At 44.9% G+C, this 17525-nt stretch overlaps 1 protein-coding gene across 1 annotated transcript in view; it reads right to left on the reverse strand.

Annotated features, from left to right (window-relative positions):
• FKBP11 (FKBP prolyl isomerase 11) overlaps positions 1–17525 on the reverse strand; it is a 107581-nt gene that overhangs the window by 36226 nt on the left and 53830 nt on the right. Inside the window, exon 4 of the mRNA XM_069758341.1 lies at positions 16769–16802. Coding sequence (XP_069614442.1) covers positions 16769–16802 — 34 coding nt within the window. The remainder of the gene's footprint in view (positions 1–16768; positions 16803–17525) is intronic.

Genomic DNA, 17525 nt, shown 5'->3' on the forward strand with positions numbered 1-17525 from the left:
CCCACTCTCCCCAGTCCCACAAGCTCGCTGCCTCGGGGTAATCCTTGACGCTGATCTCTCCTTCAAACCACATATCCAAGCCCTTTCCACTTCCTGCCGACTTCAACTCAAAAATATTTCACGAATCCGTTCATTCCTCAACCAAGAATCTGCAAAAACCCTAGTCCATGCCCTCATCATCTCTCGCCTTGACTACTGCAACATCCTGCTCTGTGGCCTCCCCTCTAACACTCTCGCACCCCTCCAATCTATTCTAAACTCTGCTGCCCGACTAATCCACCTGTCCCCCCGCTATTCCCCGGCCTCTCCCCTCTGTCAATCCCTTCACTGGCTCCCCAGTGCCCAGAGACTCCAGTACAAAACCCTAACCATGACGTAAAGCCATCCACATCCTCCATACATCTGTGACCTCGTCTCCCGATACTTACCTACACGCAACCTCCGATCCTCACAAGATCTCCTTCTCTACTCTACTCTTATCTCCTCTTCCCACAATCGTATACAAGATTTCTCTCGCGTATCACCCCTACTCTGGAACCCTCTACCACAGCACATCAGACGCTCGCCTACCATCGAAACCTACAAAAAGAACCTGAAGACCCACCTCTTCCAACAAGCCTACAACCTGCAGTAACCACCGATCGACCAAACCGCTGCATGACCAGCTCTATCCTCACCTACTGTATTCTCACCCATCCTTTGTAGATTGTGAGCCTTCGTGGGCAGGGTCCTCACTCCTCCTGTACCAGTTATGACTTGTATTGTTTAAGATTATTGTACTTGTTTTATTATGTATACCCCTCCTCACATGTAAAGCGCCATGGAATAAATGGCGCTATAACAAAAAATAATAATAATCATTGTTGGGTAGAATTGTGATATATAGGATGCTGATCCTTCTAAGACTTCTATATATTTTTAGGAATGTCCCTTTATTATCTCTTCATCCTGTGTTCAAAAATTTCATAAACAACTATCATGTTTCATTTGGCATAAAAAAACAGCAAGAATAAGTAAGAATATCCTCTTCAAAAGTAAGGATAAAGGGGGTATAGGCCTCTCCAATTTACAAGCTTATAATGAAGCGAATATTACCCTACAGAGTAGAAAGTGACTTATACCCAACACTAGATGGAGGCCCGATGCTATCGCATCGGGAGGGCAGTAATGTCGCGATGGGGGCAGGCATGCGGCGCTGTTGTTGCCTAATGGCATCCTGTGATAATCTAATGACTTTTGCATCATGGGACACGTGCTTGACGCCTCCGATTATAGGCATTGTTTTTGTTCCAGCAATGCTGTTGCTCTTCCAGAGTCTCATTTGCCCTTTGTTGTCTTTGACGTTGTGCCTTTGCTGCTTTCCTTTCATTGTCATTGGTGTACTTTTTAGGAGGAGCCATGTTGGCATTGATATTTGCTTTTTAAAGGGATAGTCCCACAAACAAAAGTTCATTTTAAATATTGTCTGTGTCTGACCATGTAACGAACATACCACAGCTCCTGGGCAGGGGAGGAAGCAAAAGACCATACTGTTATGAATTCTGTGGCCAAGCTCCCTCCTGTGGTCGTGAGTGGTACTGCGGCTGGTTCTGTCTATAAGCTTCCTTTGGTGGATGAGAGTGGTACTGCGGCTTCTGAGTTTCCTTCCTCAGGTGATGAGGTTAAGTCGTTAGGTGCTGCTCTATTTAACTCCACCTGGTGCTTTGATCCTGGCCTCCAGTCAATGTTCTAGTATTGGTCTTGCTTCCTCCTGGATCGTTCCTGTGGCCTCTCTATCCTGCATAAGCTGTTATGAAAGGCAATTCAGTATCACAATGGACATGGAGGTCAGAGCACATACAGTGATCTGACAATAACCCAAAATAATAGAACGAGCTCTGAGACGTGGGAACTCTGCAGACCGCAATCCCTGATCCTCTCCAAACACAACTAGAGGCAGCCGTGGATTGCGCCTAACTCTACCTATGCAACTCGGCACAGCCTGAGGAACTAACTAGCCTGAAGATAGAAAAAATAAGCCTACCTTGCCTCAGAGAAATACCCCAAAGGAAAAGGCAGCCCCCCACATATAATGACTGTGAGTAAGATGAAAAGACAAACGTAGGGATGAAATAGATTCAGCAAAGTGAGGCCCGATATTCTAGACAGAACGAGGATAGGAAAGATAACTTTGCGGTCTACACAAAACCCTAAAGAAAACCACGCAAAGGGGCAAAAAGACCCTCCGTATCGAACTAACGGCACGGAGGTACACCCTTTGCGTCCCAGAGCTTCCAGCAAAACAAATAGACAAGCTGGACAGAAAAAATAGCAACAAATAGCAAAGAAGCACTTAGCTATGCAGAGCAGCAGGCCACAGGAATGATCCAGAGAAACACAAGTCCAACACTGGAACATTGACAGGAAGCATGAATCAAAGCATTAGGTGGGGTTAAGTAGAGAAGCACCTAACGACCTCACCAGATCACCTGAGGGAGGAAACTCAGAAGCAGCAGTACCAGTTTCCTCCACAAACGGAAGCTCCCAGAGAGAATCAGCCGAAGTACCACTTGTGACCACAGGAGGGAGCTCTGCCACAGAATTCACAACAATAAGCTAAGTTCTGCTTGTGTTATTTTTGTTTGCTATATTTTCTGTCCAGCTTGCTATATTGGTTTTTCTTGCTTGCTGGAAGCTCTGAGACGCAGAGGGAGCACCTCCGTACCATTAGTCGGTGCGGAGGGTCTTTTTGCCCCTCTGCGTGGTTGTTTGTAGGTTTTTGTGTTGACCGCAAAGCTATCTTTCCTATCCTCGGTCTATTCAGTAAGTCGGGCCTCACTTTGCTAAATCTATTTCATCTCTGTGTTTGTATTTCATCTTTACTCACAGTCATTATATGTGGGGGGCTGCCTTTTCCTTTGAGGAATTTCTCTGAGGCAAGGTAGGCTTATTTTTCTATCTTCAGGGCTAGTTAGTTTCTCAGGCTGTGCCGAGTTGCATAGGGAGCGTTAGGCGCAATCCACGGCTACCTCTAGTGTGGTGTGTTAGGATTAGGGATTGCGGTCAGCAGAGTTTCCACGTCTCAGAGCTCGTCCTATGTTTTTGGTAAATGTCAGGTTAACTTGTGTGCTCTGAACTTCAAGGTCCATTGTGGTTCTGAATTACCTGTTCAGATCATACTGGAGGCCCAAAGTACTAATGCTTCTCAATAGAGGGAAAAGAGAAGTTCTGAGACCATTTTTTTTTTCTTTGCACTGTGTTCTGTCTTTCTTTTCCTCTTTACATCAGGGTGGTTCAGAACACAGGTGTGGACATGGACATTCAGGGTCTGTCCTCTTTGATGGATAATCTCACTATAAGAGTACAGAACATTCAAGATTTAGTGGTTCAGAATCCTATGTTAGAACCTAAAATTCCTATTCCTGAGTTATTTTCTGGAGATAGAGCTAAGTTTTTGAATTTTAAAAATAACTGTAAACTGTTTCTGGCTTTGAAACCCCGCTCCTCTGGTGACCCAGTTCAACAAGTTAAAATCATTATTTCTTTATTACGTGGCGACCCTCAAGACTGGGCATTTTCCCTTGCGCCAGGAGATCCTGCATTATGTAATATTGATGCGTTTTTTCTGGCGCTCGGATTGCTGTACGACGAACCTAATTCAGTGGATCAGGCACAGAAAAATTTGCTGGCTCTGTGTCAGGGTCAGGATGAGATGATTTATTGTCAGAAGTTTAGAAAGTGGTCCGTGCTCACTCAATGGAATGAATGTGCGCTGGCAGTTATTTTCAGAAAGGGTCTCTCTGAAGCCCTTAAGGATGTCATGGTGGGATTTCCTATGCCTGCTGGTCTGAATGAATCTATGTCTTTGGCCATTCAGATCGGTCGACGCTTGCGCGAGCGTAAATCTGTGCACCATTTGGCGGTATTATCTGAGCATAAACCTGAGCCTATGCAGTGCGATAGGACTTTGACCAGAGCTGAAAGGCAAGAACACAGACATCAGAATGGGCTGTGTTTCTACTGTGGTGATTCCACTCATGCTATCTCCGATTGTCCTAAGCGCACTAAGCGGTTCGTTAGGTCTGCCACCATTGGTACGGTACAGTCGAAATTTCTTTTGTCCGTTACTTTGATCTGCTCTTTGTCTTCCTATTCTGTCATGGCATTTGTGGATTCAGGCGCTGTCCTGAATTTGATGGACTTGGAGTATGCTAGGCGCTGTGGGTTTGTCTTGGAGCCCTTGCAGTGTCCTATTCCATTGAGAGGAATTGATGCTACGCCTTTGGCCAAGAATAAGCCTCAGTATTGGACCCAGCTGACCATGTGCATGGCTCCTGCGCACCAGGAGGATATTCGCTTTCTGGTGTTGCATAATCTGCATGATGTGGTCGTGTTGGGGTTGCCATGGCTACAAGTCCATAACCCAGTATTAGATTGGAAATCAATGTCTGTGTCCAGCTGGGGTTGTCAGGGGGTACATGGTGATGTTCCATTTCTGTCTATCTCATCATCCACCCCTTCTGAGGTCCCAGAGTTCTTGTCTGATTACCGGGATGTATTCGATGAGCCCAAGTCCAATGCCCTACCTCCGCATAGGGATTGTGAATGTGCTATCGATTTGATTCCAGGTAGTAAGTTTCCTAAGGGTCGACTGTTTAATTTATCTGTACCTGAGCACGCCGCTATGCGGAGTTACGTGAAGGAGTCTTTGGAGAAGGGTCATATTCGCCCGTCATCGTCGCCATTGGGAGCGGGTTTCTTTTTTGTGGCCAAGAAGGGTGGTTCGCTGAGACCTTGTATTGATTAGCGCCTTCTAAATAAAATTACGGTCAAATTTCAGTACCCCTTGCCGCTGCTGTCTGATTTGTTTGCTCGGATTAAGGGGGCTAGTTGGTTCACCAAGATAGATCTTCGTGGTGCGTATAATCTTGTGCGTATCAAACGGGGCGATGAATGGAAAACAGCATTTAATACGCCCGAAGGCCATTTTGAGTACCTGGTTATGCCATTCGGACTTTCTAATGCTCCATCAGTGTTTCAGTCCTTTATGCATGACATCTTCTGAGAGTACCTGGATAAATTCCTGATTGTATACTTGGATGATATTTTGGTCTTCTCGGATGATTGGGAGTCTCACGTGAAGCAGGTCAGAATGGTGTTCCAGGTCCTGCGTGCTAATTCTTTGTTTGTGAAGGGGTCAAAGTGTCTCTTTGGTGTTCAGAAGATTTCATTTTTGGGGTTCATTTTTTCTCCTTCTACTATCGAGATGCACCCTGTTAAAGTTCAGGCCATTTATGATTAGACTCAGCCAACATCTCTGAAGAGTCTGCAGAAGTTCCTGGGCTTTGCTAATTTTTATCGTCGCTTCATCGCTAATTTTTCTAGCATTGCTAAACCGTTGACTGATTTAACCAAGAAGGGTGCTGATGTGGTCAATTGGTCTTCTGCTGCTGTGGAAGCTTTTCAGGAGTTGAAGCGTCGTTTTTCTTCTGCCCCTGTGTTGTGCCAACCAGATGTTTCGCTTCCGTTCCAGGTCGAGGTTGATGCTTCCGAAATTGGAGCAGGGGCTGTTTTGTCGCAGAGAAGTTCTGATTGCTCGGTGATGAAACCATGCGCCTTCTTTTCCAGGAAATTTTCGCCTGCTGAGCGAAATTATGATGTTGGCAATCGAGAGTTGCTAGCCATGAAGTGGGCATTCGAGGAGTGGCGTCATTGGCTTGAAGGAGCTAAGCATCGCGTGGTGGTCTTGACTGATCACAAAAACTTGACTTATCTCGAGTCTGCCAAACGGTTGAATCCTAGACAGGCTCGTTGGTCGCTGTTTTTCTCCCATTTTGACTTTGTGGTTTCGTACCTTCCGGGCTCTAAAAATGTGATGGCGGATGCCCTGTCTAGGAGTTTTGTGCCCGATTCTCCGGGTTTGTCTGAGCCGGCGGGTATTCTCAAAGAGGGGGTAATTTTGTCTGCCATCTCCCCTGATTTGCGGCGGGTGCTGCAAAAATTTCAGGGTAATAGACCTGACCGTTGCCCAGCGGAGAAACTGTTTGTCCCTGATAGGTGGACGAATAAAGTTATCTCTGAGGTTCATTGTTCGGTGTTGGCTGGTCATCCTGGAATCTTTGGTACCAGAGATTTGGTGGCTAGATCCTTTTGGTGGCCGTCTCTGTCGCGGGATGTGCGATCTTTTGTGCAGTCCTGTGGGATTTGTGCTCGGGCTAAGCCCTGCTGTTCTCGTGCCAGTGGGTTGCTTTTGCCCTTGCCGGTCCCGAAGAGGCCTTGGACACATATCTCTATGGATTTTATTTCGGAACTCCCCGTCTCTCAAAGAATGTCGGTCATTTGGGTGGTTTGTGATCGCTTCTCTAAGATGGTCCATTTGGTGCCCTTGTCTAAATTGCCTTCCTCCTCTGATTTGGTGCCATTGTTTTTTCAGCATGTGGTTCGTTTACATGGCATTCCAGAGAACATCATTTCTGACAGAGGTTCCCAGTTTGTTTCGAGGTTTTGGCGAGCCTTTTGTGCTAGGATGGGCATTGATTTGTCTTTTTCCTCGGCTTTCCATCCTCAGACAAATGGCCAGACTGAACGAACCAATCAGACCTTGGAAACATATCTGAATATCTGAGATGTTTTGTTTCTGCTGATCAGGATGATTGGGTGTCCTTTTTGCCTTTGGCTGAGTTCGCCCTTAATAATAGGGCCAGCTCGGCTACTTTGGTTTCGCCGTTTTTCTGCAATTCTGGGTTCCACCCTCGTTTCTCTTCAGGGCAGGTTGAGTCTTCGGACTGTCCTGGTGTGGATACTGTGGTGGATAGGTTGCAGCAGATTTGGTCTCATGTAGTGGACAATTTGACTTTGTCCCAGGAGAAGGCTCAACGTTTCGCTAACCGCAGGCGCTGTGTGGGTCCCCGACTTCGTGTTGGGGATTTGGTTTGGTTGTCATCTCGTTATATTCCTATGAAGGTTTCCTCTCCTAAATTTAAGCCTCGTTTCATTGGTCCATATAGGATTTCCGAGGTTCTTAATCCTGTGTCTTTTCGTTTGACTCTTCCGGCTTCTTTTCCCATCCATAACGTGTTCCATAGGTCATTGTTGCGGAGATACGTGGCACCTGTGGTTCCATCTATTGATCCTCCTGCTCCGGTTTTGGTTGAAGGGGAATTGGAGTATATTGTGGAGATTTTGGATTCTCGTGTTTCGAGACGGAAACTCCAGTATCTGGTTAAGTGGAAAGGTTATGGTCAGGAAGATAATTCCTGGGTCTTTGCCTCTGATGTCCATGCTGCCGATCTGGTTTGTGCCTTTCATGTGGCTCATCCTGGTCGGCCTGGGGGCTCTGGTGAGGGTTCGGTGACCCCTCCTCAAGGGGGGGGTACTGTTGTGATTTCTGTGGCCAAGCTCCCTCCTGTGGTCGTGAGTGGTACTGCGGCTGGTTCTGTCTATAAGCTTCCTTTGGTGGATGAGAGTGGTTCTGCGGCTTCTGAGTTTCCTTCCTCAGGTGATGAGGTTAAGTCGTTAGGTGCTGCTCTATTTAACTCCACCTGGTGCTTTGATCCTGGCCTCCAGTCAATGTTCTAGTATTGGTCTTGCTTCCTCCTGGATCGTTCCTGTGGCCTCTATCCTGCATAAGCTAAGTTCTGCTTGTGTTATTTTTGTTTGCTATATTTTCTGTCCAGCTTGCTATATTGGTTTTTCTTGCTTGCTGGAAGCTCTGAGACGCAGAGGGAGCACCTCCGTACCGTTAGTCGGTGCGGAGGGTCTTTTTGCCCCTCTGCGTGGTTGTTTGTAGGTTTTTGTGTTGACCGCAAAGTTATCTTTCCTATCCTTGGTCTATTCAGTAAGTCGGGCCTCACTTTGCTAAATCTATTTCATCTCTGTGTTTGTATTTCATCTTTACTCACAGTCATTATATGTGGGGGGCTGCCTTTTCCTTTGAGGAATTTCTCTGAGGCAAGGTAGGCTTATTTTTCTATCTTCAGGGCTAGTTAGTTTCTCAGGCTGTGCCGAGTTGCATAGGGAGCGTTAGGCGCAATCCACGGCTATCCCTAGTGTGGTGTGTTAGGATTAGGGATTGCGGTCAGCAGAGTTTCCACGTCTCAGAGCTCGTCCTATGTTTTTGGTAAATGTCAGGTCACCTTGTGTGCTCTGAACTTCAAGGTCCATTGTGGTTCTGAATTACCTGTTCATAACAACTAACATTAAAGCAGGAGATCACAGAGGATACATTTTGTGAGGTAAAATGTTGTTTAAAAACAGTCAGTAAAATATTTTACCTCACAAAATGAATCCACTGTGATCCCCTGCTGAAATGTCAGTATTGTCTTTTGCTTCCTCCCCTGCCCAGGAGATGTGGGAAAACCCCTTTAATGTGACCGGCTTCCTCTGCCTGTAGACACATCGCGCATCTGCCTCTGGGATCAGCTGAATGATTCACTGCACCTGTGCGTAATTCGCGCAGGTTCAGTAAATCAGACTGCCGCCATCTTTGTGCAGACAGATAGCGTCGGTCGCATTAAAACAGCACATGCGCTCCTCCTGTACAAAGATGGCAGCAGTCAGTGAATCATTCGGCTGATCCCGGCAGCGGAGTGTTCGCGACGGTGTTCCGCTGGTGGTACCGCGCAAGAGGCTGTGTGAGTGTGAAAGTGAGTGTGTGAAAGTGAGTGTGTGAATTTGAGTGTGTGAGTGAGAGTGTGTGTGTGGTGCGTAGAGCAAATAGAGTGAGTGTGTGTGGTGTGACGGTGTTCCGCTGGTGGTACCGCGCAATAGGTTGGTACCAGCAGCAGTTTCCATATTGAGACACCCATATTGAGCAGTTTCCATATTGAGACATTTTTGATTGCTATAGTTAAAACTTTTTTCAGCATTACTATTTGGAGTCAAATATTTTTTACATTGGTCTATTGGTTGGTGCCCAACATGAGCACCCTGATGCTTTGGGAATGCTGTGCATCCATATTTTCATTACACATTGTAATACCGTATATACTCGAGTATAAGCCGAGATTTTCAGCCCAAAATTTTGGGCTGAAAGTGCCCCTCTCGGCTTATACTCGAGTCACGGTAGCGGTGGGGTCGGCGGGTGAGGGGGAGAGGGCGCTGAGGTATACTTACCTAGTCCTGGCGATCCTGACGCTCCCCCTGCCGTCCCACGGTCTTCTGTGCTGCAGCTTCTTCCCCTCTTCAGCGGTCACATGGGACTGCTCATTAGAAAAATGAATAGGCGGCTCCACCTCCCATAGGGGTGGAGTCGCGTATTCATTTCTCTAATCAGCGGTGTCGGTGACCGCTGATAGAGAAAGAGGCTGAGGCACCGAAGACAGCTGTGACAGGCAGAGGGAGCGTCAGGATCGCCAGGACTAGGTAAGTATGTAATATTCACCTGTCCGCGTTCCAGCCGCCGGGCGCCGCTCCATCTTCCCGGCGTCGCTCCGCTCTGACTGCTCAGGTCAGAGGGCGCGATGACGCATATAGTGTGCGCGGCGCCCTCTGCCTGATCAGTCAGTGCGCAGAGACGCCGGGACCGCACGCTGGGAGCTGCAAGCAAGAAAGGTGAGTATGTCATTTTTTTTTTTTATTGCAGCAGCAGGAGCAATGGCAGAGCTTTCTATGGCAGCTATGGGGCAATACTGAACGGCACACAGCAGTATATGGCAGCTATGGGGCAGTACTGAACGGCACACAGCAGTATATGGCAGCTATGGGGCAGTACTGAACGGCACACAGCACTATATGGCAGCTATGGGGCAGTACTGAACGGCACACAGCACTATATGGCAGCTATGGGGCAGTACTGAACGGCACACAGCAGTATATGGCAGCTATGGGGCAGTACTGAACGGCACACAGCACTATATGGCAGCTATGGGGCAATACTGAACGGCACACAGCACTATATGGCAGCTATGGGGCAGTACTGAATGGCACACAGCACTATATGGCAGCTATGGGGCAGTACTGAACAGCACACAGCACTATATGGCAGCTATGGGGCAGTACTGAATGGCACACAGCACTATATGGCAGCTATGGGGCAGTACTGAAAGGCACACAGCACTATATGGCAGCTATGGGGCAGTACTGAACGGCACACAGCACTATATGGCAGCTATGGGGCAGTACTGAACGGCACACAGCACTATATGGCAGCTATGGGGCAATAATGAACGGTGCAGAGCACTATATGGCAGAGCTTTCTATGGCACATCTATGGGGCAATAATGAACAGTATGGGGCATTATATATGGCACAGCTTTATATGGAACATCTTATGGGGCAATAATGAACGGTATGGAGCATCTATTTTTATTTTTGAAATTTACCAGTAGCTGCTGCATTTCCTACCCTAGGCTTATACTCGAGTCAATAAGTTTTCCCAGTTTTTTGTGGCAAAATTAGGGGGGTCGGCTTATACTCGGGTCGGCTTATACTCGAGTATACACGGTAATTAGTTTTTGCAGTAACCAGCAGTACACTAAATTTGAACATAAGGAATTTGAAGGGAGGAAGCAGCTGTAGCAGTACAAAAAGAGAAGGCACATTAGGGAGTTAGACCTATGTAATATAGAACATATTACAGCGCATACAGAGGATCCAACTAGGACAATAGACGCAGCATTTCTGACTACACTACATCTACAGCTGTGTGTTAATGCTAGATACTCTTTAAACAAGAAAAATGCAGTTTGCAATTGTGAAGAAACTGGATTATATCTTAATTACCCAGATGAGTATTTTTAGCAAACCAAGAAGAATATGCTGTTATCTATACTTTTGCTGGTGTAAGCTTGTAATAGTAACTTTTAAGCTGATATTTCATATAACATAGTGTGTGCTTATCTTTGATGACTAGTGATGTTTGCTGATATGCTAATTATGCATTGTATTATGGAGCCAGTTTGTTGACTTCAAAAGCAGAGAGAGAAAAACCATGCAAAAAGATTAAATAATAAAGTAATGCTACTTGATCTCAACACCATTGTTCCCTTTATCTTGATGCTGGACTGAAGGGCACTGGGTAAATATAAAAATAGGTTACATGCCTCTGTATAAAGAGACTCAGAGACAGAGAGACTGAGAGAGAGACAGAGATTCTGCCAAGATAAAAACATCTAAAGGACCAGAGACAGGACAGCATCCAATATCATGGCACCATCAGGAGGGATACGGATCTATCATGCTACAGGAAACAACCTAGGGGTTTTTGGCTCCGGTTGGAAGAATACAGATTTGCCACATTGACTATCGCTGGACCATGGATACATTTGGAGAAAACCAGGATTGGGACCCGCTGGTCGCCTGGCTCCATGGAAATGTTCGGATAAGCTAGATTGTGACTCTTGTGTCAACTGGCCTTGTACCTTATATGGACTCAATGGACTGTCATCTTCCTACGCTTGCCGTTGCCTCTTCTCTGTGTGTGTACCACAGGTGGGGTAGCCGACCATGGGCGCTCTAACATAACATCTGCCATTATCCCGGCGGCTCAGCGGGAGGGTGAGACTCTAATGTGCACCATCTGGGGTAATGTGCTGGTATTGTTCTATGTGTGAACTGCCTATTTTGTGGTTCAATAAAGTATTGCCATACTGTTTTACCCTCACCCTGTATTGTCTGAGTAATGTTATGCCCACGTTACAGGGAGAGCGGGCATTCGGCGGGTCAATCCCTGGTCCATGCGGTTCTGGAAGCTGACCCAGGCGCACGCCGACCCCCACCCGTGTCTCCACCACAGCAATCAGTTGCTAATAAAGTATAATAGAATGGATTTTGTGCATGGAGTGGTACTGAGATTTCCCTGGATACATTTGTTAAAATAATGTTATAACACCGAAATATAAAATTTGCATACAGACCACAGAGTGTGAAATAAATTTAATAACCCAAGATTAAATAATGTCAAGAAAGACAACAGCAATGATTTCATTTAATTGCAATTTCCACAAGAGACATGCATAACTCTATTTATTATCGCTTGGTCCGATGCTCAGTAGTTTTTCCTGGCATGGAAAATGATTCACCACTGGAAAGGTGATGTGTTTTATAGAGCAACGACCTTTCAAGTTCTGCCAGGTCTGTCTAAGCGAATCAGTCATTCACTGCGGACACATTGTGATGATTGGATTGTGGAAAGAACAAACACCCAAGATTAGGCTTTATACCACACACATCACAGCATTGTCATCTGCATGTAAAGTGCTACTTATTGTGACTTTGGATGTTATGGAGAAAAGAAGACCGCACAAAAGAAAAAGTTATGATGCATCCAGACAGATAAACAATGGCTGTTTAATGACAGCTGTTTGGTTAGGCTGACCATACTGCTATTCGCACAGATTGATCATTGATACTGTCATTCTGTGAGCATTAGATATCATGTTCTCTGCGGCACATGGCCTGTTTACACAGAATGATGTGCTGCTGAGAACAATGATTTTTAAAAAGAGCCACAGGGGCGTGACAAAGCGGCTACAGTCACCTTGCACAACACAACCCGGCACTTTGCTTGACAGCACACTCTACATAGATGTGCTGCAGAGCTGGCTGTCAATCAAAGTGACGTGCTGTGAGCGGTGACTATAGCTGCTCGTGCACGCCCTATGACTGGATGTCGGTAGCTCTTGGGAGGATATAATTTAATTTAAGGATCAGGCAGGAGGTTCTTATGATATATAAGCCACTGCCAGAACATTTTGGCAGAGGCTTCTGCCCTTCTCCATATTAAAGACACATAAGCTGAATGTTAGTGTGTATGGCGGCTTCGAGAGAGATTGCCTTTTAGCTGACAACTATTATTATTTAATATTATAGCGCCATTTATTCCATGGCGCTTTACATGTGAGGAGGGGTATACATAATAAAAACATGTCATGCATACTCATGTATGTATACTATCTCATGTAATGGAACTCTAAGTGCACATTTTAACCAAATTGTGTGAGCCCACCTGCCACACTTAAAAAATCTCATTTACATTGATCCATATCACTCACAGTGGACCTTTATCACATAAGGCTTACCTTTCTCTAAGGGTACTGTCACATTAAGCGACGTTGCAGCGATATAGACCAGGGGTCCCCAACTCCAGTCCTCAAGGCCCACCAACATGTCATGTTTTCAGGATTTCCTTAGTCTTGCCCAGGTAATAATTGCATCACCTGTGCAATGCAAAGGAAATCCTGAAAACATGACCTGTTGGTGGGCCTTGAGGACTGGAGTTGGGGACCCCTGATATAGACAACGATGCCGATCGCTGCAGCGTCGCTGTTTGGTCGCTGGAGAGCTGTCACACAGACAGCTCTCCAGCGACCAACAATGCCGAAGTCCCCGGGTAACCAGGGTAAACATCGGGTTACTAAGTGCAGGGCCGCGCCTAGTAACCCGATGTTTACCCTGGTTACCATTGTAAAAGTAAAAAAAAAAACACTACATACTCACATTCCGGTGTCTGTCATGTCCCTAGCCTTCAGCTTCCCGCACTGACTGAGCGCCGGCCGTAAAGCACAGCGGTGACGTCACCGCTGTGCTTTACGGTCGGCCGGCGCTCACCAAGCTGAAGGCGAGGGACATGACCAGACACCGGGAATGTAAGTATGAAGTGTTTTTTTTTTACATTTACAATGGCAACCAGGGTAAACATCGGGTTACTAAGCGCGGCCCTGCACTTAGTAACCCGATGTTTACCCTGGTTACCAGTGAACACATCGCTGGATCGGCGTCACACACTCAGATTCAGCGATGTCAGCGGGAGATCAGCGACGAAATAAAGTTCAGATCTTTCCCCAGCGACCAACGATCTCCCAGCAGGGGCCTGATCGTTGGTCGCTGTCACACATAACGATTTTGTTAACGATATCGTTGCTACGTCACAAAAAGCAACGATATCGTTATGTGTGACGGTACCTTTAGACCGAGGGCTAAATAAAGGAATTTAGGATAGATAGGAGCACAGCTTCATTCTATACATAAAAGTAAAACAATCTTGGGATGGATAGACTTGAGATCATGCTTGAATCAAGTGCCACTTGCATATGTCCTTGACCTTGTCACTGTATAATCCTTTATTTTAATTCCTAATGCCTTTTTTCTCATAAAAAAACTATCTAACCCCCCATAAAAATGTGCATGGATTTGTGATTTGTCATTGTGATCACCCTAATAGCTTTGTCAGCCTAATAACATTGTACTTGGGTATCTAAGAACATATTTTTTGTCTACTTTTAAATGTCATAATAAAGTACTTCTTTTTATGGGGGTTTTCATGTTAGATAGTTCAATACTTTCGGTAATTTAGTTTTTTGTGACTTCATAAACAACTATTGTAATCACCCTCGGTCTAGCCTTTCTCTATTATAACTTATAAATTACCATTGTTTAGGGGGATTTTAAAGAAAAGAGCTAAAGAACAAGAAACAGGTGGAGCATATTTTTTTTAAAGTAAAATGCAATATTTTGCCAATAAATGAAATAAATCGAACATCATCCAAGGCCTTTTTATACTACGGCTAGCTCAACATCACAACTAAGCAAATCCTCATACATCACTCAGCTTGAACATATTTGAGAGTTCAGTGCAGATCTGACCTGGCTCTACCATTAAAATACCATTCTTTATGGCACGGTCTGGTATATATCAAACAACCTATTATTTATATCAAAGCCACCTAGCTCCGCTCTACAAAGATACAGTGGGGCAAAAAAGTATTTAGTCAGTCAGCAATAGTGCAAGTTCCACCACTTAAAAAGATGAGAGGCGTCTGTAATTTACATCATAGGTAGACCTCAACTATGGGAGACAAACTGAGAAAAAAAAATCCAGAAAATCACATTGTCTGTTTTTTTAACATTTTATTTGCATATTATGGTGGAAAATAAGTATTTGGTCAGAAACAAAATTTCATCTCAATACTTTGTAATATATCCTTTGTTGGCAATGACAGAGGTCAAACGTTTTCTGTAAGTCTTCACAAGGTTGCCACACACTGTTGTTGGTATGTTGGCCCATTCCTCCATGCAGATCTCCTCTAAAGCAGTGATGTTTTTGGCTTTTCGCTTGGCAACACGGACTTTCAACTCTCTCCAAAGGTTTTCTATAGGGTTGAGATCTGGAGACTGGCTAGGCCACTCCAGGACCTTGAAATGCTTCTTACGAAGCCACTCCTTCGTTGCCCTGGCGGTGTGCTTTGGATCATTGTCATGTTGAAAGACCCAGCCACGTTTCATCTTCAATGCCTTTGCTGATGGAAGGAGGTTTGCACTCAAAATCTCACGATACATGGCCCCATTCATTCTTTCATGTACCCGGATCAGTCGTCCTGGACCCTTTGCAGAGAAACAGCCCCAAAGCATGATGTTTCCACCACCATGCTTTACAGTAGGTATGGTGTTTGATGGATGCAACTCAGTATTCTTTTTCCTCCAAACACGACAAGTTGTGTTTCTACCAAACAGTTCCAGTTTGGTTCCATCAGACCATAGGACATTCTCCCAAAACTCCTCTGGATCATCCAAATGCTCTCTAGCAAACTTCAGACAGGCCCGGACATGTACTGGCTTAAGCAGTGGGACACGTCTGGCACTGCAGGATCTGAGTCCATGGTGGCGTAGTGTGTTACTTATGGTAGGCCTTGTTACATTGGTCCCAGCTCTCTGCAGTTCATTCACTAGGTCCCCCCGCGTGGTTCTGGGATTTTTGCTCACCGTTCTTGTGATCATTCTGACCCCACGGGGTGGGATTTTGCGTGGAGCCCCAGATCGAGGGAGATTATCAGTGGTCTTGTATGTCTTCCATTTTCTAATTATTGCTCCCACTGTTGATTTCTTCACTCCAAGCTGGTTGGCTATTGCAGATTCAGTCTTCCCAGCCTGGTGCAGGGCTACAATTTTGTTTCTGGTGTCCTTTGACAGCTCTTTGGTCTTCACCATAGTGGAGTTTGGAGTCAGACTGTTTGAGGGTGTGCACAGGTGTTTTTTTATACTGATAACAAGTTTAAACAGGTGCCATTACTACAGGTAATGAGTGGAGGAAAGAGGAGACTCTTAAAGAAGAAGTTACAGGTCTGTGAGAGCCAGAAATCTTGATTGTTTGTTTCTGACCAAATACTTATTTTCCACCATAATATGCAAATAAAATGTTAAAAAAACAGACAATGTGATTTTCTGGATTTTTTTTTCTCAGTTTGTCTCCCATAGTTGAGGTCTACCTATGATGTAAATTACAGACGCCTCTCATCTTTTAAAGTGGTGGAACTTGCACTATTGCTGACTGACTAAATACTTTTTTGCCCCACTGTATGTGCCTTGGATTACAGGACAAAGAGAAGACTGAGAAAAAGAGATGTAAAAGCTGAAATTCATTTTTTCGGTGGCAGAATCTCATCAAGTGCTTTTTATCCATTTGATACCATCAATAGATGAGAATATGATGTACTAAATCTTCAATAAAGCCAACTATGACAACTCAACAAAGAAAGGTAAAGCAAAGTTGTAGTATATGAGGGGGCCATAAGCTGATACACGGTTCACAGGTTGCTTTGTAATAGTTAGATTACATGGGATAAGATATTTATCTCACATTTATCCAAATACCCAACACTGTCTCTGACAGTGTACTTTATCATAAAGCAGTAGATTAGTACGAAGGATCGTGGCATTGGATGCACCAGTTATGTGATCCAGCGTCATCTTGCTTTGTGTGAGCCCAGAGTGACTAACATTACTAGTATGAGAGTACAGAGCAGAAGAGATAGGTGGTTGAAGATGGACACTTCTCCGATTCCGAGATACTCACCCAACACACATTCCCAGAAGACTCTTTTCTAGACCTGAAAACATAGAAAAAAATATTTTCAATGGCTGAATAAATCTCTACACTGAACATATATTCATTAGCTTTTAGCTTTGGTGCATTACTGCAACATTCAAAGTCTATGGAATTGGTGGAGCTCGCTGAGAGCTGTACTTGGCCATCTCTATAATTGTCACACACAACGAATGAAGCAGTCGTGTGTCTTCATGACCACCACTCCATTCTAATGGGGATACAGGACCAGTGTGGGTCCCCCAGCCATCATATATTTATCCCCCATCTTTTAATGCATATAACCAAACACCATGACATGACCTACTGTAAAAAAGTGTATTTTACAGAAATATGTAAGTAAAAACTATTGATGCATATGGACATATAAAGTAATAAAGATAAATCAAATCAAGCAATTAAAATACATACTGTATATAGCAATAGAAGACATTATCCAAATTCAGATGATGGCTACTTTGGCTAAAGGGTCATTCACACGTGGATCCTAACAATAGGACTTGCTTCCACCTCGAGATCAGGGACCTGACTCATGAAACTGCCATAAGATTGTAGAAATTCCCATTCATTTGTACAGGTGAAATTCCATCCACCTCTCCACTGACAGCAGCACCTAACAGGGTCCCGTTTGCATGATAGATGCCGGTGTCATTGGTAAGATCTGCATCTACTATACACCTATGACATATACATTGATATGCCATAAATCTATGACAAGAGTTTACCC

This window comes from Ranitomeya imitator, chromosome 3, assembly GCF_032444005.1.
Source record: "Ranitomeya imitator isolate aRanImi1 chromosome 3, aRanImi1.pri, whole genome shotgun sequence".
In the NCBI taxonomy this organism is placed as follows: domain Eukaryota; kingdom Metazoa; phylum Chordata; class Amphibia; order Anura; family Dendrobatidae; genus Ranitomeya; species Ranitomeya imitator.